We start from the raw sequence: 22,052 nt of genomic DNA, 5'->3' as shown, positions 1-22,052 counted from the left end.
CATTACACATTTAAGCATATCAAATAATTATAGTTGCTCATTACATACACAAAGTTGCCATGGCAGAAGTCTGATAGAAAGTATTCAGTAACAAACGTGTCCGCATCATTCGACTTTCTACAACATGAGCTTGACTTAATCAATTATTGGGGCCACCAGGTGTGGTAAAATTTCAAAATACTATTGATAAAGCATCCGCCATACGGGTAGTATTTTTCTAGTATTGGTGACAATATAAAATATAAGCATATTTAGTGGAGTTTGAGTTATTTGTGATATTGCTAAGGGGTCCCCTACCCTAACACCACCCCCCAGTGGACCACAGAGGCTAAAGAGACTATCATTGACCTCAAACATGACTTGTCCTCCGCTACTTGACTATTAGCTGACCTTTTTCTTAGATGTTTCTGAAAGTGATAGTATGACTAACACAGTCCTTTTTCAGAAACAGAAGGGGGTGAGTGAGGGTGGATACAGACTCCTTGGAACAAAATCGACAATAATCCGACTCTGACACATTCCATAGTTTTAACGTTTTTCCCGTGGGTAAGAAGTTATAACTAATTTTCATTTGAAAATAACAATTTTACACATCGATAGTAGTTTAGTAGATCAAATTTAGAATATGGAGGAGGTGAGGGTGAACCATGTATAGTCTTTGATTTCACTGATATGATCAATACGGTACAAGGGAAAAGGTACGTACTGACTTGTGTTGACAATCACAGTGGTTGGCCGGAAGCAACAACAACCTCAAAAGAGGATGCAATATCAGTAATTAAATGACTTGTGAATGACCTAGTACCCCGACATGGTTTCCCCAAAAAGATTAGGTCAGACAACGGCAACCATTAAAAAAAAATACTCACTTAGCCTTGGTCGAAAAGGCTTTCGGACTAGAACACAGGTTTGGTTCGGTGTACCATCCTCAGTCCCAAGGTAAGGTCGAGAGGATGGACCAGAACATTAAAAACTAATTGGCTAAAATCTGTGCACAGACCAAATTTAATTGGATTGACATGTTGCAATTAGCGTTAATGATCATTCGAAGGTCCGTGAATAAAACTGTTTTACCGCCCTTTGAGTTTTTTCACCCTATGAGCTGCATACAGGTCAGCCCAGGACCAGCAGCCGCCATGGAAGGAGGACTCAGCGTAAAACCAAAATGGTATTTTACACAAAAAATGCAGAATTTGTGTGCCAGTTCTACTGTACAGATACGAGGATGACAGCCCGCCACTCCAGATTCCCTTCCGGCCGCTGAGAGGGTCAAGATCTAGGTCATCAAACGCAAGTGGACGGAGCCCAGGTGGACTGGTCCCTTCAAGGTCGTGGAACGGACGTCTCACGCCCTTCGACTAGCTGGTAAAGGGGACACCTGGTACCACCTCTCCCTCTACACTCCTGCTGAAGAACCTGACAGATCACCAGCGGATGTCATTGCTGACATAGCCACATCATCTGCCCCACTCGACCCCCTAGCAGTGCCTTTTGAGCCTGAGGCAGCTGAAGAAGAACGGGAGCAGAAAACGACTCATTTTTAGTGTGTGTGTTAACGAAGTAACACACATAAGGGGTGACCGTGCTAGTAACCTCTCCCCCTCTAGGTCATAGAAGAGCGAGGCTTTAATTACACACACATAATCCTACAGCCCAGAAGACGACGCTGAGAGAGAGATTTTCTACCTATATTACTCTTTTTAACTTCTATATTGTATATCCTTATTTGAGACCAGCCTTTATACTCGAAGTTATCCAATTTCTCTTGCTTGTTTTCAGCATAACTATCTGTGTCGTTATATTAAGTGAAAAGTTTGATGTTTATCCCCGTTTCGTTACCTGAATTACTCTGATTTTGATAGACGAAAAGCAGGATGTTACGCCCAGAAGTATTTCCTGACGGATTGGTGTTTAGGCTTGTTCTACTGTTCTTGTGCCTCAGTCCTTCCTTCCCGACGACAGTGACTGACAAGTGTCTTAGAACATACGGCGGACTTGAAATAGACTGGGTTAGGGGGGATAGCAAGACTTATTTTTTGACCTGTGCAGTGTGATTAATTACGGGGGACACAATAGCTATTACCGTGGTAATAACCTCTATATTTGTGACGACTCAACCCTGAACCATTGGTGTCGGATGCAGACAACATACGCTGGTAAGTGGTGCCCATCGTCCCTTTTATGTTGTTTTGGGGGTTGACCTGACTGATACAGACTCTAAAGGAATTATTAAAATTAATGTCCTTGAGAGGGCGTTAACTACCTCTACACCCTCTGTAGCACCTAAAGTACCACCCCACCTTGGTGGTGTTTCAAAGGCTCTTACATCTGTGCGTGCTAATGACATCACCACCGAAGGCCTGGTAACTTTGACCTTAGGAGCGGGTACAGGTAAACCTGTGGCTCAGGTGGATGCCAAAACCTGGGTAACTGTGTTGCTTGTTCCGCTGGACGTCCTTTTCCCCACACTTACCCCACCCTGGTTCTGGGCTTGCTATGTCACTGAAGGGGGTCAAGCATAGTGGTGACTTTCAGGGACTGTTAGTTTCCTTCCCTGACAATGACGACATTGACGTTGACTCCCTCCTTCTCTCTCCCATGTAACTATGGTTTGATTGTTTATCGATAGCCTGCTCGAAAACCAAAACAGCACCTACTTTAATGTAGGGCGTGCTTTAGAGGTGTTGCTCTCGTAGGAGAGATCTTTTGGATAAGATCTGAAGGGGGAATTGAAAGATTTATATATATCTTCATATATCCATATTTTGTGTTACTTATTAATTTTCATAGTCATATTACATATAGCTAATGTTCCATATTGTACTCTTTGCTTTTCTTTTCATCCCATGACAAAGTGCTCGCACTTGGGCCGGCCTTGAAGTAGAAGGCAGAGAGGAGGAATTCCTCCTTCTTGTGCTTCCCAGGCCGACTCAAGATAAGAGACAATGAGCATGTGTTTGAGGTGAGACAAGTGAGGGCGGGGGGAGATACTGAAGAGGAGAGGGCTTTCCGGGAAGTTTTCAGATCAACTTGGGCTACGCATTTGGATGTGTTGTTCGAGGCTGGTCTCTATTCTCAAATATTTGACAATAAAAATAGAAAATACCTATTCTGTGATTGGTGTATATCCGAGATCAGTTTATGTGTCATCTAAGTAACTTGGGACTGACCAGCGTTTTACATCCCACTTGGAGGAACATCTGGTCAAACGCAACACAGGGTAACAGCTAGCATACTTCAAAGATGGCACCAAGTAACAAAATCCATGATTATTAGGTTGGAAAAAAAAAGAAAGATAGCTAAAATGCTAGCCTAAAACATTAGCATGTTAAGGTTATTAAGTTAACATTAGCATGGTAACAAGGTAACAGCTAGCATACAACTAAGATGGCACCAAGTAACAAACGTTGGTTAAAAAGTACAAAATGAGCTAAAATGCTACTATAAAATGTTAACATGTTGACATTATTAGGTTCACATTAGCATGGTAACAGGGTAACAGCTAGCATATTTCAAAGATCGCACCAAGTAACAAAATCCATGATTATTAGGTTGAAAAAAAAAGAAAGCTAAAATGCTAGCCTAAAACGTTAGAATGATAACATTATTAAGTTAACAAGGTAACAGCTAGCATACAACTAAGATGGCACCAAGTAACGCAATCTATGATTATTCGGTTAAAAAGTAGGAAATGATTGAAAATGCAAGTATATAGTGTTAGCATGCTAACATTAGCATGATAACATGGGAAAAGCTAGCATAATTCTAAGATGCACCAAGTCATATCATCAATGATTATTTGGTTAAAAAGTACAAAATTTGCAAAAATGCTAGTATAAGATGTTAGCATGCTAACATTAGCATGATAACATGGGAACAGTTAGCATACTTCTAAGATGCACCAACTAACAAAATCTATTATTATTCGGTTAAAAACTACAAAATGATTGAAAATGCAAGTATATAGTGTTAGCATGCTAACATTAGCATGATAACAGCTAGCATACTTCTAAGATGCACCAAGTAATGAAAAAAACGATTATTTGGTTAAAAAGTACAAATTTAGCGAGAATGCTAGCATAAGATGTTAGCATGCTAACATGGGAACAGCTAGCATACTTCTAAGATGCACCAAATAATGAAATCAACGATTATTTGGTTAAATAGTACAACATTAGCGAGAATGCTAGCATAAGATGTTAGCATGCTAAAGTTAGCATGCTAACATGGGAACAGTAAGCATACTTCTAAGATGCACCAAGTCATATAATCAATGATTATTTGGTTAAAAAGTACAAAATTATTGAATATGCAAGTATATAGTGTTAGCATGCTAACGTTAGCATGCTAACATGGGAACAGTTAGCATACTTCTGAGATGCACCAAGTAATGAAATCAACGCTTATTTGGTTGAAAAGTATAAAATTAGCGAGAATGCTAGCATAAAATGTTACCATAAGATGTTAGCATGCTAACAGTTAGCATACTTCTAATATGCACCAAGTAATGAAATCAACGATTATTTGGTTAGAAAGTACAAAATTAACGAGAATGCTAGCATAAGATGTTAGCATGCTAACAGTTAGCATACTTCTAATATGCACCAAGTAATGAAATCAACGATTATTTGGTTAAAAAGTACAAAATTAACGAGAATGCTAGCATAAGATGTTAGCATGCTAACAGTTAGCATACTTCTAATATGCACTAAGTAATGAAATCAACGATTATTTGGTTAAAAAGTACAAAATTAGCAAGAATGCTAGCATAAGATGTCAGCATGCTAACAGTTAGCACACTTCTAATATGCACCAAGTAATGAACTCAACGATTATTTGGTCAAAAAGTACAAAATTAGCGAGAATGCTAGCATAAGATGTCAGCATGCTAACAGTTAGCATACTTCTATTATGCACCAAGTAATGAAATCAACGATTATTTGGTTAAAAAGTACAAAATTAGCAAGAATGCTAGCATAAGATGTTAGCATGCTAACAGTTAGCACACTTCTAATATGCACCAAGTAATGAAATCAACGATTATTTGGTCAAAAAGTACAAAATTAGCGAAAATGCTAGCATAAGATGTCAGCATGCTAACAGTTAGCACACTTCTAATATGCACCAAGTAATGAACTCAACGATTATTTGGTCAAAAAGTACAAAATTAGCGAGAATGCTAGCATAAGATGTCAGCATGCTAACAGTTAGCATACTTCTAATATGCACCAAGTAATGAAATCAACGATTATTTGGTTAAAAAGGACAAAATTAACGAGAATGCTAGCATAAGATGTTAGCATGCTAACAGTTAGCACACTTCTAATATGCACCAAGTAATGAACTCAACGATTATTTGGTTAAAAAGTACAAAATTAGCAAGAATGCTAGCATAAGATGTCAGCATGCTAACAGTTAGCACACTTCTAATATGCACCAAGTAATGAAATCAACGATTATTTGGTCAAAAAGTACAAAATTAGCGAGAATGCTAGCATAAGATGTCAGCATGCTAACAGTTAGCATACTTCTAATATGCACCAAGTAATGAAATCAACGATTATTTGGTCAAAAAGTACAAAATTAGCGAGAATGCTCGCATAAAATGTTAGCATGCTAACATCGGCATGCTAACGTTAGCATGCTAACATGGGAACAGTTAGCATACTTCGAAGATGCACCAAGTAATGAAATCAACGATTATTTGGTTAAAAAGTACAAAATTAGCAAGAATGTTAGCATGCTAACATTATCATGCTAACATTATCATGCTAACGTTAACATCAGCATGCTAACGTTAGCATGCTAACATGGGAACAGGTAGCATACTTCTAAGATGCACCAAGTAATGAAATCAACGATTATTTGGTTAAAAAGTACAAAATTAGCAAGAATGCTAGCATAAGATGTTAGCATGCTAACAGTTAGCACACTTCTAATATGCACCAAGTAATGAAATCAACGATTATTTGGTCAAAAAGTACAAAATTAGCGAGAATGCTAGCATAAGATGTCAGCATGCTAACAGTTAGCATACTTCTAATATGCACCAAGTAATGAAATCAACGATTATTTGGTTAAAAAGTACAAAATTAGCGAGAATGCTAGCATAAAATGTTAGCATGCTAACATCGGCATGCTAACGTTAGCATGCTAACATGGGAACAGTTAGCATACTTCGAAGATGCACCAAGTAATGAAATCAACGATTATTTGGTTAAAAAGTACAAAATTAGCAAGAATGTTAGCATGCTAACATTATCATGCTAACGTTAACATCAGCATGCTAACGTTAGCATGCTAACATGGGAACAGGTAGCATACTTCTAAGATGCACCAAGTAATGAAATCAACGATTATTTGGTTAAAAAGTACAAAATTAGCAAGAATGCTAGCATAAGATGTTAGCATGCTAACAGTTAGCACACTTCTAATATGCACCAAGTAATGAAATCAACGATTATTTGGTCAAAAAGTACAAAATTAGCGAGAATGCTAGCATAAGATGTCAGCATGCTAACAGTTAGCATACTTCTAATATGCACCAAGTAATGAAATCAACGATTATTTGGTTAAAAAGTACAAAATTAGCGAGAATGCTAGCATAAAATGTTAGCATGCTAACATCGGCATGCTAACGTTAGCATGCTAACATGGGAACAGTTAGCATACTTCGAAGATGCACCAAGTAATGAAATCAACGATTATTTGGTTAAAAAGTACAAAATTAGCAAGAATGTTAGCATGCTAACATTATCATGCTAACATTATCATGCTAACGTTAACATCAGCATGCTAACGTTAGCATGCTAACATGGGAACAGGTAGCATACTTCTAAGATGCACCAAGTAATGAAATCAACGATTATTTGGTTAAAAAGTACAAAATTAGCAAGAATGCTAGCATAAGATGTTAGCATGCTAACAGTTAGCACACTTCTAATATGCACCAAGTAATGAAATCAACGATTATTTGGTCAAAAAGTACAAAATTAGCGAGAATGCTAGCATAAGATGTCAGCATGCTAACAGTTAGCATACTTCTAATATGCACCAAGTAATGAACTCAACGATTATTTGGTCAAAAAGTACAAAATTAGCGAGAATGCTAGCATAAGATGTCAGCATGCTAACAGTTAGCATACTTCTAATATGCACCAAGTAATGAAATCAACGATTATTTGGTTAAAAAGTACAAAATTAGTGAGAATGCTAGCATAAGATGTCAGCATGCTAACAGTTAGCACACTTCTAATATGCACCAAGTAATGAACTCAACGATTATTTGGTCCAAAAGTACAAAATTAGCGAGAATGCTAGCATAAGATGTCAGCATGCTAACAGTTAGCACACTTCTAATATGCACCAAGTAATGAAATCAACGATTATTTGGTTAAAAAGTACAAAATTAGCGAGAATGCTAGCATAAAATGGTAGCATGCTAACGTTAGCATGCTAACATGGGAACAGTTAGCATACTTCGAAGATGCACCAAGTAATGAAATCAACGATTATTTGGTTAAAAAGTACAAAATTAGCAAGAATGTTAGCATGCTAACATTATCATGCTAACGTTAACATCAGCATGCTAACGTTAGCATGCTAACATGGGAACAGGTAGCATACTTCTAAGATGCACCAAGTAATGAAATCAATGATTATTTGGTTAAAAAGTACAAAATTAGCGAGAATGCTAGCATAAAATGTTAGCATGCTAACGTTAGCATGCTAACATGGTAACAGTTAGCATACTTCGAAGATGCACCAAGTAATGAAATCAACGATTATTTGGTTAAAAAGTACAAAATTAGCAAGAATGTTAGCATGCTAACATTATCATGCTAACGTTAACATCAGCATGCTAACGTTAGCATGCTAACATGGGAACAGGTAGCATACTTCTAAGATGCACCAAGTAATGAAATCAACGATTATTTGGTCAAAAAGTACAAAATTAGCGAGAATGCTAGCATAAGATGTCAGCATGCTAACAGTTAGCACACTTCTAATATGCACCAAGTAATGAAATCAACGATTATTTGGTCAAAAAGTACAAAATTAGCAAGAATGCTAGCATAAAATGTTAGCATGCTAACGTTAGCATGCTAACATGGGAACAGTTAGCATACTTCAAAGATGCACCAAGTAATGAAATCAACGATTATTTGGTTAAAAAGTACAAAATTAGCAAGAATGCTAGCATAAGATGTTAGCACACTTCTAAGATGCACCAAGTAACTGACCTGGGTCTGGACCAGGTAGTTCCTCTGGGTGCGGATGTGCTTGAGGTAGCCGTCCACGTTGACGGCGCCCTCGTCCCGCACCTGCTTCAGCATGCTGTCCAGCACCATGTACGTGCCTGTGCGGCCCACACCCGCGCTGCACACACACACACACACACACACACACACGGTGAGGAAAAAGGTGCGCGCAGCGGACACGTACACCAGGTACCTGCAGTGCACCACCACCGGGCCCATGTCGGCCGTCCTGGCCCGGGACGACTTGCGCACGAAGGTCAGCAGCGGCAGCGCGTGCTCGGCCACACCCATGTCGGGCCAGCGGGTGTAGTGGTACTGCGTGACCGTCCGCTCCGAGCCCCGCCCCTTCTGAGAACCCTGCGGCGGAACGGAAGGAGGTGGTCACGGACACGGCGGGCAACGAGGCGGACCGGCGCCACGCCTGCGGACCTTTTTGACCTGCGCGTTGGCCACGGCGAAGGTGCGGCGGGTGTAGTTGGCGAGCTGGCGGGTGCTTTTCAGCGTCACCAGGATGCCGCCGTAGTCCTGGTGCACGTCCGCCGACCAGTACTGGTCGCACTTCCTCTGAGGACACACCCACACGTCACAAAAACTCTTCATCTTGTCCAGGAACTTTATAAAACATTATAGTAGTCAGAACCTCCATTTACAAACTGAATTGGTTCCTGAATCTGGCCGCAGCGGTACTCAGTTGTAATACACTTTTCCACCACGTGTGGCAGTAATGACAATATCAAACAGACAGAAGAAGTCTGGAGCTAGAGTCAGTTTTTGAAGTGCAAAAATGATGACTAAAGTGGTGAAGCTGTGTTTTGACTTAGATTTTTATTAGGTGTGTTAAAAAAAAAGAAGTGATTTTTCGAATGAATCGCGATTCTTATTTGCAATGAAAAATGTATTTTTTTTCATTTCGAAAATCTGTGCCAAATATCAAAAAACTTTCTTTTAAGTTGTGTACATCCAAAATTGGCTAAAAAGCTGGCATGCTAACATAAGAGACACTAGCATACTTCCAAGTATCACAAATCTTGATTCTTAGGTTTAAACGTACAAAATTAGCTAAAAAGTTAACAAAAAATGTTAGCATGCTAACGTCATTATGCTAACATAAGAGACGTTAGCATACTTCCAAGATAGCACCGAGTATAAAAAAAAATCATGATTTTTAGGTTTGAACATACAAAATTAGCTTAAAAGTTAACAAAAAATGTTAGCATGTTAACGTCATTATGCTAACATAAGAGACGCTAGCTAGCATACTTCCAAGATAGCGGCAAGTATCACAAATCTTGATTCTTAGGTTTAAACGTACAAAATTAGCTAAAAAGTTAACGAAAAATGTTAGCATGCTAACGTCATTATGCTAACACAAGAGACGTTAGCATACTTCCAAGATAGCACCAAGTATAAAAAAAATCATGATTTTTAGGTTTAAACACAAAATTAGCTTAAAAGTTAACAAAAAATGTTAGCATGTTAACGTCATTATGCTAACATAAGAGACGCTAGCTAGCATACTTCCAAGATAGCGGCAAGTATCACAAATCTTGATTCTTAGGTTTAAACGTACGAAATTAGCTAAAAAGTTAACAAAAAATGTTAGCATGCTAACGTCATTATGCTAACATAAGAGACGATAGCATACTTCCAAGATAGCACCAAGTATAAAAAAAATCATGATTTTTAGGTTTAAACATACAAAATTAGCTTAAAAGTTAACAAAAAAATGTTAGCATGTTAACGTCATTATGCTAACATAAGAGACGCTAGCTAGCATGCTTCCAAGATGGCGCCAATCATAAAAAATCCTGATTTTTAGGTTTAATCATACAAAATTAACAAAAAAGTTAACAAAAAATGTGAGCATGCTAACGTCATTATGCTAACATAAGAGACGTTAGCATACTTCCAAGATAGCACCGAGTATAAAAAAAATCATGATTTTTAGGTTTAAACATACAAAATTAGCTTAAAAGTTAACAAAAAATGTTAGCATGTTAACGTCATTATGCTAACATAAGAGACGCTAGCTAGCATGCTTCCAAGATGGCGCCAATTATAAAAAATCATGATTTTTAGGTTTAATCATACAAAATTAACAAAAAAGTTAACAAAAAATGTGAGCATGCTAACGTCATTGTGCTAACATAAAAGATGCTAGCATGCTTCCAAGATGGCACCAAGTATAAAAAATCATGATTTTTAAGTTTAAAAATACAAAATTAGCTAAAAAGTTAACAAAAAATGTGAGCATGCTAACGTCATTATGCTAACATAAAAGATGCTAGCATGCTTCTAAGATGGCACCAAGTATAAAAAAATCATGATTTTTAAGTTTAAAAATACAAAATTAGCTAAAAAGTTAATACAAAATTTGAGCATGCTAACATCATTATGCTAACATAAAAGACGCTAGCATGCTTCTAAGATGGCACCAAGTATAAAAAATCATGATTTTTAAGTTTAAAAATACAAAATTAGCTAAAAAGTTAACAAAAAATGTGAGCATGCTAATGTCATTGTGCTAACATAAAAGACGCTAGCATGCTTCTAAGATGGCACCAAGTATAAAAAATCCTGATTTTTAAGTTTAAAAATACAAAATTAGCTAAAAAGTTAACAAAAAATGTGAGCATGCTAACGTCATTATGCTAACATAAAAGACGCTAGCATGCTTCTAAGATGGCACCAAGTATCAAAAATCATGATTTTTAGGTTTAAACATACAAAATTAGGTAAAAAATTTACAAAAAATGTTAGCATGCTAACATCATTATGCTAACATAAGAGATGTTGACATGCTTCCAAGATGGCACCAAGTATCAAAAATCATGATTTTTAAGTTTAAAAATACAAAATTAGCTAAAAAGTTAACAAAAAATGTGAGCATGCTAACGTCATTATGCTAACATAAAAGACGCTAGCATGCTTCTAAGATGGCACCAAGTATCAAAAATCATGATTTTTAGGTTTAAACATACAAAATTAGGTAAAAAATTTACAAAAAATGTTAGCATGCTAACATCATTATGCTAACATAAGAGATGTTGACATGCTTCCAAGATGGCACCAAGTATCAAAAATCATGATTTTTAAGTTTAAAAATACAAAATTAGCTAAAAAGTTAACAAAAAATGTGAGCATGCTAACGTCATTATGCTAACATAAAAGACGCTAGCATGCTTCTAAGATGGCACCAAGTATCAAAAATCAGGATTTTTAGGTTTAAACATACAAAATTAGCTAAAAAATTTACAAAAAATGTTAGCATGCTAACATCATTATGCTAACATAAGAGATGTTGACATGCTTCCAAGATGGCACCAAGTATCAAAAATCATGATTTTTAAGTTTAAAAATACAAAATTAGCTAAAAAGTTAACAAAAAATGTGAGCATGCTAACGTCATTATGCTAACATAAAAGACGCTAGCATGCTTCTAAGATGGCACCAAGTATCAAAAATCATGATTTTTAGGTTTAAACATACAAAATTAGGTAAAAAATTTACAAAAAATGTTAGCATGCTAACATCATTATGCTAACATAAGAGATGTTGACATGCTTCCAAGATGGCACCAAGTATCAAAAATCATGATTTTTAAGTTTAAAAATACAAAATTAGCTAAAAAGTTAACAAAAAATGTGAGCATGCTAACGTCATTATGCTAACATAAAAGACGCTAGCATGCTTCTAAGATGGCACCAAGTATCAAAAATCATGATTTTTAGGTTTAAACATACAAAATTAGGTAAAAAATTTACAAAAAATGTTAGCATGCTAACATCATTATGCTAACATAAGAGATGTTGACATGCTTCCAAGATGGCACCAAGTATCAAAAATCATGATTTTTAAGTTTAAAAATACAAAATTAGCTAAAAAGTTAACAAAAAATGTGAGCATGCTAACGTCATTATGCTAACATAAAAGACGCTAGCATGCTTCTAAGATGGCACCAAGTATCAAAAATCATGATTTTTAGGTTTAAACATACAAAATTAGCTAAAAAATTTACAAAAAATTTGTTAGCATGCTAACGTCATTATGCTAACATAAGAGATGTTGACATGCTTTCAAGATGGCACCAAGTATCAAAAATCATGATTTTTAAGTTTAAAAATACAAAATTAGCTAAAAAGTTAACAAAAAATGTGAGCATGCTAACGTCATTATGCTAACATAAAAGACGCTAGCATGCTTCTAAGATGGCACCAAGTATCAAAAATCATGATTTTTAGGTTTAAACATACAAAATTAGCTAAAAAATTTACAAAAAATGTTAGCATGCTAACGTCATTATGCTAACATAAAAGACGCTAGCATGCTTCTAAGATGGCAAAAAGTATAAAAAATCATGATTTTTAAGTTTAAAAATACAAAATTAGCTAAAAAGTTAACAAAAAATGTGAGCATGCTAACGTCATTATGCTAACATAAGAGATGTTGACATGCTTCCAAGATGGCACCAAGTACCAAAAATCATGATTTTTTTGGTTTAAACATACAAATTTAACAAAAAAGTTACCAAAAAAATGTGAGCATGCTAACGTCATTATGCTAACATAAAAGACGCTAGCAAGCTTGTAGATGTAGTTCATCATAAAACTGGCATCCAATTGTTTTAAAAAAAAGTGTCAATTTTGAATCGAGAATCGGATCTGAATCGAATCGTTACCGCCAAGAATCGAATCCAATCGTGTGCGGCCCAAAGATTCACAGCCCTCAGTTGTAGTACACTTTTCCACCACTTGTGGCAGTAATGACAATATCAAACAGAGTTAGTTGTAAGTTAGTCATAGGGAAGTTTTTTGAAGCTAGGTACATGCTGTTCTGTGTACACTTCCATGTGCAATTTATGGTCATTAACCTGAATTACTCACATCATCCACAAGGTGGTGGCAAAGGTGCAGCCATTATTTTGTCAGATATTTCAAATGAAGATGGAGGTACCCCAAACTGAAGCTCTGGCTCCCCTCTAGTCTAGACCTGGTCTTTCTAGAGCTCACCCGGCCTTTCTCCACCAGGTTGGTGATCATGACGATGACGCCCACGTTCTGTTCCCAAATCATCCGCCAGAAGTCGTCGGTGCTGGACTTGAGGGGACCCTGGGCTGCGATGTACGAGTGCCTGGTCTTGAAGCCCTGATGGCAGAAGCCATGTGACACATAAGAGTCAAATACCAAATGATGTGACTTTGAGGTGATCAGAATTGGCTAATAAAGCTAGCACACCAATGTTAGCATGCTAACTTTAAGATGCTAACAGTTGGTATGTGTCAAGTACCAAGTTATATGAATCCTCGCGTTCGGCTGCAAATTTGGCAAAAAAAAGTTAGAACGCTAATGTTAGCATTCATGCTAACAGTTAGCGTGCATGCTAACGGTTAGCATGTGTCAAATACCAAAATATAAGAGTGTGTCAAACAAAAAGTTAGAATGCTAATGTTAGCATGCTTGCTAACATTAGGATGCTAACAGCAAGTGTCAAGTACCAAGTAATAGGAGTTTGACGTGGTTGTCGGCAAAATTGGCAAAAAAAAAAGTTAGCATGCATGCTAACTTTAGAATGCTAACAGTTAGCATGTGTAAAGTACCAAGATATAGGAGTTTGAGGTGTCCGGCTGCAAAATTGGCAAAAAAAAATTTTAGAACGCCAATATTAGCATGCATGCTACCATTAAGATGTTAACAGTTAGCATTTGTCAAGTACCAAGTTATAGGAGTTTAAGGCGTTCGGCTGCAAATTCGGCAAAAAAATCAATAAAAGTTGAACGCCAATGTTAGCATGCATGCTAACAGGTAGCCTGTGTCAAGTACCAAGTTATAGGAGTGTGAGGTGTTCGTCTGCAAAATTGGCAAACAAAAAGTTAGAATGCTAATGTTAGCATGCTTGCTAACATTAGGATGCTAACAGTTAGCATGTGTCAAGTACCAAGTTATAGGAGTTTGAGGTGTTCGGCTGCAAAATTGGCAAAAAAAAAAAGTTAGCATGCATGCTAACTTTAGAATGCTAACAGTTAGCATGTGTAAAGTACCAAGATATAGGAGTTTGAGGTGTCCGGCTGCAAAATTGGCAAACATTTTTTGAAGAACGCCAATATTAGCATGCATGCTACCATTAAAATGTTAACAGTTAGCATTTGTCAAGTACCAAGTTATAGGAGTTTAAGGCGTTCGGCTGCAAATTCGGCAAAAAAATAAATAAAAGTTGAACGCCAATGTTAGCATGCATGCTAACAGGTAGCCTGTGTCAAGTACCAAGTTGTAGAAGTTTGAGGTGTTCGTCTGCAAAATTGGCAAACAAAAAGTTAGAATGCTAACATTAGGACGCTAACAGCAAGTGTCAAGTACCAAGTTATAGGAGTGTGAGGTGTTCGTCTGCAAAATTGGCAAACAAAAAGTTAGAATGCTAATGTTAGCATGCTTGCTAACATTAGGATGCTAACAGTTAGCATGTGTCAAGTACCAAGTTATAGGAGTTTGAGGTGTTTGGCTGCAAATTTGGCTAAAAAAAAGAAGGTTAGAACGCCAATTTTAGCATGCATTAGGATGCTAACAGTTAGCAAAGTTATAGGAGTTTTGAGGTTTTTGGCTGCAAAAATTGGCTAAAAAAGTTAGAACGCTAATGTTAACATGCTTGCTAACATTAGGATGCTAGCAGCAAGTGTCAAGTACCAAGTAATAGGAGTTTGAGGTGTTCGGCTGCAAAATTGGCCAAACATTTTTTTTAATGCCAATGTTAGCATGCATGCTAACATTGGGATGCTAACAGTTAGCATGTGTCAAGTACCAAGTTGTAGAAGTGTGAGGTGTTCGGCTGCAAAATTGGCAAAAAAAAAGTTAGAACGCCAATGTTAGCATGGATGCTAACATTAATATGCTAACAGTTAGCATGTGTCAAGTACCAAGTTGTAGAAGTTTGAGGTGTTCGGCCAATTTTTGCAGCCAAAAACCTCAAAACTCCTATAACTTTGCTAACTGTTAGCATCCTAATGTTAGCATGCATGCTAAAATTGGCGTTCTATATATATATATTTTTTTTAACAATTTTGCAGCCGAATACTTCTACAACTTGGTACTTGACACATGCTAACTTTTAGCATCTTAATGTTAGCATGCATGCTAACATTGGCGTTCTAACTTATTTTTTGGCCAATTTTGCAGCCAAACACTTCAAACTTCTATAACTTGGTACTTGACACATGCTAACTGTTAGCAATGTTAGCATTCTAACCTTTTTAACCAATTTTGCAGCCAAAAACCTCAAACTCCTATAACTTTGCTAACTGTTAGCATCCTAATGTTAGCATGCACGCTAACATTGGCATTTAAATTTTTTTTGGCCAATTTTGCAGCCGAACACCTCAAACTCCTATAACTTGGTACTTGACACAGGCTACCTGTTAGCATGCATGCTAACATTGGCGTTCAACTTTTTCATTTTTTTTGCCAATTTTGCAGTTAGCAAAGTTATAGGAGTTGGAGGTTTTTGGCTGAAAAATTGGTTAAAAAAGTTGGAATGCTAACATTGCTAACAGTTAGCATGTGTCAAGTACCAAGTTGTAGAGGTATTCGGCTGCAAAATTGTTTAAAAAAAAGAAGTTAGAACGCCAATGTTAGCATACATGCTAATATTAAATTGCTAACAGTTAGCAAAGTTATTGGAGTTTAAGGTTTTTGGCTGCAAAATTGGCCAAAAAAAGTTAAAACGCCAATGTTAGCATGCATGCTAACATTAGGATGCTAACAGTTAGCATGTGTCAAGTACCAAGTTATAGAAGTTTCAGGTGTTCGACTGCAAAATTGGCAAAAAAAAAGAAGTTAGAACACTAATGTTAGCATGCATGCTAACATTATGATGCTAACAGTTAGCAAAGTTATTGTAGTTTGAGGTTTTTGGCTGCAAAATTGGCCCAAAAAAAAGTTAAAACGCCAATGTTACCATGCATGCTAACATTAGGATGCTAACAGTTAGCATGTGTCAAGTACCAAGTTATAGAAGTTTCAGGTGTTCGACTGCAAAATTGGCAAAAAAAAAGAGTTACAACACTAATTTTAGCATGCATGCTAACATTATGATGCTAACAGTTAGCAAAGTTATTGTAGTTTTAGGTTTTTGGCTGCAAAATTGGCCAAAAAAAGTTAAAACGCCAATGTTAGCATGCAGGCTAACATTAGGATGCTAACAGTTAGCATGTGTCAAGTACCAAGTTATAGAAGTTTCAGGTGTTCGACTGCAAAATTGGCAAAAAAAAAGAGTTAGAACACTAATTTTAGCATGCATGCTAACATTATGATGCTAACAGTTGGCAAAGTTATAAGAGTTTGAGGTTTTTGGCTGCAAAATTGGCTAAAAAAGTTAGAATGCTAACATTGCTAACAGTTAGCATGTGTTAAGTACCAAGTTATAGGAGTTTGAGGTGTTCGGCCGCAAAATTTGGCAAAAAAAAGTTAGAACGCAGATGTTAGCATACGTGCTAACATTAGGATGCTAACTGTTAGCAAGTTGTAGGAGTTTGGCTGCAAAATTGGCAAAAAAAGTTAGAATGCTAACATTGCTAACAGTTAGCATGTGTCATGTACCAAGTTATAGGAGTTTCAGGTGTTCGGCCGCAAAATTTGGCTAAAAAAAAGTTAGAACGCCGATGTTAGCATGCGTGCTAACATTAGGATGCTAACTGTTAGCAAGTTATAGGAGTTTGGCTGCAAAATTGGCTCAAAAAGTTAGAATGCTAACATTGCTAACAGTTAGCATGTGTCATGTACCAAGTTATAGGAGTTTCAGGTGTTCGGCCGCAAAATTTGGCTAAAAAAAAGTTAGAACGCCGATGTTAGCATACGTGCTAACAATAGGATGCTAACAGTTAGCAAGTTGTAGGAGTTTGGCTGCAAAATTGGCAAAAAAAGTTAGAATGCTAACATTGCTAACAGTTAGCATGTGTCATGTACCATGTTATAGGAGTTTCAGGTGTTCGACTGCAAAATTGGCAAAAAAGTTAGAATGCTAACATTGCTAACAGTTAGCATGTGTCATGTACCAAGTTATAGGAGTTTGAGGTGTTCGGCCGCAAAATTTGGCAAAAAAAAAGTTAGAACGCCGATGTTAGCATGCGTGCTAACATTAGGATGCTAACTGTTAGCAAGTTATAGGAGTTTGGCTGCAAAATTGGCTCAAAAAGTTAGAATGCTAACATTGCTAACAGTTAGCATGTGTCATGTACCAAGTTATAGGAGTTTTGGGTGTTCGGCCGCAAAATTTGGCAAAAAAAAGTTAGAACGCCGATGTTAGCATGCGTGCTAACATTAGGATGCTAACTGTTAGCAAGTTATAGGAGTTTGGCTGCAAAATTGGCTCAAAAAGTTAGAATGCTAACATTGCTAACAGTTAGCATGTGTCAAGTACCAAGTTATAGGAGTTTGAGGTGTTCGGCCGCAAAATTTGGCAATAAAAAAGTTAGAACGCCGATGTTAGCATACGTGCTAACGTTAGGATGCTAACAGTTAGCAAGTTGTAGGAGTTTGGCTGCAAAATTGGCAAAAAAAAGTTAGAATGCTAACATTGCTAACAGTTAGCATGTGTCATGTACCATGTTATAGGAGTTTCAGGTGTTCGGCCGCAAAATTTGGCTACAAAAAAGTTAGAATGCCGATGTTAGCATGTGTGCTAACATTAGGATGCTAACTGTTAGCAAGTTGTAGGAGTTTGGCTGCAAAATTGGCAAAAAAAGTTAGAATGCTAACATTGCTAACAGTTAGCATGTGTCATGTACCAAGTTATAGGAGTTTCAGGTGTTCGACTGCAAAATTTGGCTAAAAAAAAGTTAGAACGCCGATGTTAGCATGCGTGCTAACATTAGGATGCTAACTGTTAGCAAGTTGTAGGAGTTTGGCTGCAAAATTGGCTCAAAAAGTTAGAATGCTAACATTGCTAACAGTTAGCATGTGTCATGTACCAAGTTATAGGAGTTTGAGGTGTTCGGCCGCAAAATTTGGGTATAAAAAGTTAGAACGCTGATGTTAGCATACGTGCTAACATTAGGATGCTAACAGTTAGCAAGTTGTAGGAGTTTGGCTGCAAAATTGGCAAAAAAAAGTTAGAATGTTAACATTGCTAACAGTTAGCATGTGTCATGTACCAAGTTATAGGAGTTTCAGGTGTTCGACTGCAAAATTTGGCTAAAAAAAAGTTAGAACGCTGATGTTAGCATGCGTGCTAACATTAGGATGCTAACTGTTAGCAAGTTGTAGGAGTTTGGCTGCAAAATTGGCAAAAAAAAGTTAGAATGCTAACATTGCTAACAGTTAGCATGTGTCATGTACCATGTTATAGGAGTTTCAGGTGTTCGGCCGCAAAATTTGGCTACAAAAAAGTTAGAATGCCGATGTTAGCATGTGTGCTAACATTAGGATGCTAACTGTTAGCAAGTTGTAGGAGTTTGGCTGCAAAATTGGCAAAAAAAGTTAGAATGCTAACATTGCTAACAGTTAGCATGTGTCATGTACCAAGTTATAGGAGTTTCAGGTGTTCGACTGCAAAATTTGGCTAAAAAAAAGTTAGAACGCCGATGTTAGCATGCGTGCTAACATTAGGATGCTAACTGTTAGCAAGTTGTAGGAGTTTGGCTGCAAAATTGGCTCAAAAAGTTAGAATGCTAACATTGCTAACAGTTAGCATGTGTCATGTACCAAGTTATAGGAGTTTGAGGTGTTCGGCCGCAAAATTTGGGTATAAAAAGTTAGAACGCTGATGTTAGCATACGTGCTAACATTAGGATGCTAACAGTTAGCAAGTTGTAGGAGTTTGGCTGCAAAATTGGCAAAAAAAAGTTAGAATGTTAACATTGCTAACAGTTAGCATGTGTCATGTACCAAGTTATAGGAGTTTCAGGTGTTCGACTGCAAAATTTGGCTAAAAAAAAGTTAGAACGCTGATGTTAGCATGCGTGCTAACATTAGGATGCTAACTGTTAGCAAGTTGTAGGAGTTTGGCTGCAAAATTGGCAAAAAAAAGTTAGAATGCTAACATTGCTAACAGTTAGCATGTGTCATGTACCAAGTTATAGGAGTTTCAGGTGTTCGACTGCAAAATTTGGCTAAAAAAAAGTTAGAACGCCGATGTTAGCATGCGTGCTAACATTAGGATGCTAACAGTTAGCAAGTTGTAGGAGTTTGGCTGCAAAATTGGCAAAAAAAAGTTAGAATGCTAACATTGCTAACAGTTAGCATGTGTCATGTACCAAGTTATAGGAGTTTCGGGTGTTCGGCCGCAAAATTTGGCTAAAAAAAAGTTAGAACGCCGATGTTAGCATGCGTGCTAACATTAGGATGCTAACTCTTAGCAAGTTGTAGGAGTTTGGCTGCAAAATTGGCTAAAAAAGTTAGAATGCTAACATTGCTAACAGTTAGCATGTGTCATGTACCAAGTTATAGGAGTTTCAGGTGTTCGGCCGCAAAATTTGGCAAAAAAAAAGTTAGAACGCCGATGTTAGCATACGTGCTAACATTAGGATGCTAACAGTTAGCAAGTTGTAGGAGTTTGGCTGCAAAATTGGCAAAAAAAGTTAGAATGATAACATTGCTAACAGTTAGCATGTGTCATGTACCAAGTTATAGGAGTTTTGGGTGTTCGGCCGCAAAATTTGGCAAAAAAAAAGTTAGAACGCCGATGTTAGCATGCGTGCTAACATTAGGATGCTAACTCTTAGCAAGTTATAGGAGTTTGGCTGCAAAATTGGCTCAAAAAGTTAGAATGCTAACATTGCTAACAGTTAGCATGTGTCAAGTACCAAGTTATAGGAGTTTGAGGTGTTCGGCCGCAAAATTTGGCAAAAAAAAAGTTAGAACGCCGATGTTAGCATACGTGCTAACATTAGGATGCTAACAGTTAGCAAGTTGTAGGAGTTTGGCTGCAAAATTGGCTCAAAAAGTTAGAATGCTAACATTGCTAACAGTTAGCATGTGTCAAGTACCAAGTTATAGGAGTTTGAGGTGTTCGGCCGCAAAATTTGGCAAAAAAAAAGTTAGAACGCCGATGTTAGCATACGTGCTAACATTAGGATGCTAACAGTTAGCAAGTTGTAGGAGTTTGGCTGCAAAATTGGCAAAAAAAGTTAGAATGCTAACATTGCTAACAGTTAGCATGTGTCATGTACCAAGTTATAGGAGTTTTGGGTGTTCGGCCGCAAAATTTGGCAAAAAAAAAGTTAGAACGCCGATGTTAGCATGCGTGCTAACATTAGGATGCTAACAGTTAGCAAGTTGTAGGAGTTTGGCTGCAAAATTGGCAAAAAAAAGTTAGAATGCTAACATTGCTAACAGTTAGCATGTGTCAAGTACCAAGTTATAGGAGTTTTAGGTGTTCGGCCGCAAAATTTGGCTAAAAAAAAGTTAGAACGCCGATGTTAGCATGCAGGATGCTAACAGTTAGCAAGTTGTAGGAGTTTGGCTGCAAAATTGGCAAAAAAAAGTTAGAATGCTAACATTGCTAACAGTTAGCATGTGTCATGTACCAAGTTATAGGAGTTTCAGGTGTTCGGCCGCAAAATTTGGCTAAAAAAAAGTTAGAACGCCGATGTTAGCATGCAGGATGCTAACAGTTAGCAAGTTGTAGGAGTTTGGCTGCAAAATTGGCTCAAAAAGTTAGAATGCTAACATTGCTAACAGTTAGCATGTGTCATGTACCAAGTTATAGGAGTTTCAGGTGTTCGGCCGCAAAATTTGGCAAAAAAAAGTTAGAACGCTGATGTTAGCATACGTGCTAACATTAGGATGCTAACAGTTAGCAAGTTGTAGGAGTTTGGCTGCAAAATTGGCAAAAAAAAGTTAGAATGCTAACATTGCTAACAGTTAGCATGTGTCATGTACCAAGTTATAGGAGTTTGAGGTGTTCGGCCGCAAAATTTGGCTAAAAAAATGTTAGAACGCCGATGTTAGCATGCAGGATGCTAACAGTTAGCAAGTTGTAGGAGTTTGGCTGCAAAATTGGCAAAAAAAGTTAGAATGCTAACATTGCTAACAGTTAGCATGTGTCATGTACCAAGTTATAGGAGTTTCGGGTGTTCGGCCGCAAAATTTGGCTAAAAAAAAGTTAGAACGCCGATGTTAGCATGCAGGACGCTAACAGTTAGCAAGTTATAGGAGTTTGGCTACAAAATTGGCTACAAAAGTTAGCAAGCCAATCCATGTTTGGCATGTAGTTTAGCATATAATGACTGACCTACACTACATTGTGTTGTTTTTTTACATTTCACGTAGCAAACGCATCAAAGTGGCCCCCGCATCTTTCAGATGTTATTCAAGCGGCCCTTGCTGGACCAAGTCTGGACCCCCTGATCCATGTGCCAGCAAAACCCGGGACAGAAAGTGGGAGCAGGAAGTTGTAAAAAGGCCTCCTTACGTCCACAAAGTTGGCGTTGATGTAGTCTCGGCTGCGTCCGTCCTTGCTGCGGAGTCGCACTCGACTGTGGTCGTCTGGGAGAAAGGCGAGAAGACGGCGAAGGATAAGTGGCGCCTTTTTTTTTTTTTTATCCCACGCTGACTTGGTGACACGAGCCCAAACTAAAAAGACACTTGACAAATGTTCTTTGATGAAAACGCCTCCGCTGAAGGACGCGGGATGAGAAGGATGGAGCCTCTCATCCGCAGTGTCTGGTTGCCATGGTAACACTCACAGGCCAGGATGTTGCTGTAACGATTCTTCGTCTTGTTGTCGGGATGGTTGGAGATGTCCGAGGTCATGGCCGCGTTGGCCGCGCACACTTCCTGCAACGCACCATAAAATGACACTTAG

At 37.6% G+C, this 22,052-nt stretch overlaps 1 protein-coding gene across 3 annotated transcripts in view; it reads right to left on the bottom strand.

Annotated features, from left to right (window-relative positions):
- Positions 1-22,052, bottom strand: part of LOC133646965 (receptor-type tyrosine-protein phosphatase zeta-like) — a 146,266-nt gene that overhangs the window by 15,548 nt on the left and 108,666 nt on the right. For all 3 annotated transcript variants that reach the window (XM_062042946.1, XM_062042948.1, XM_062042947.1), the window contains 6 exons: positions 21,934-22,024; positions 21,660-21,733; positions 13,271-13,405; positions 8,691-8,825; positions 8,455-8,618; positions 8,244-8,379 (listed from right to left, as the gene is read on the bottom strand). In XM_062042946.1, coding sequence (XP_061898930.1) covers positions 8,244-8,379; positions 8,455-8,618; positions 8,691-8,825; positions 13,271-13,405; positions 21,660-21,733; positions 21,934-22,024 — 735 coding nt within the window. The remainder of the gene's footprint in view (positions 1-8,243; positions 8,380-8,454; positions 8,619-8,690; positions 8,826-13,270; positions 13,406-21,659; positions 21,734-21,933; positions 22,025-22,052) is intronic.

The sequence above is a fragment of the Entelurus aequoreus genome, linkage group LG03, assembly GCF_033978785.1.
Source record: "Entelurus aequoreus isolate RoL-2023_Sb linkage group LG03, RoL_Eaeq_v1.1, whole genome shotgun sequence".
NCBI classification, from domain to species: Eukaryota; Metazoa; Chordata; class Actinopteri; order Syngnathiformes; family Syngnathidae; genus Entelurus; species Entelurus aequoreus.
Note: the sequence above shows the minus strand (reverse complement) of the source record. Positions and strands in the feature narration are given on the sequence as shown.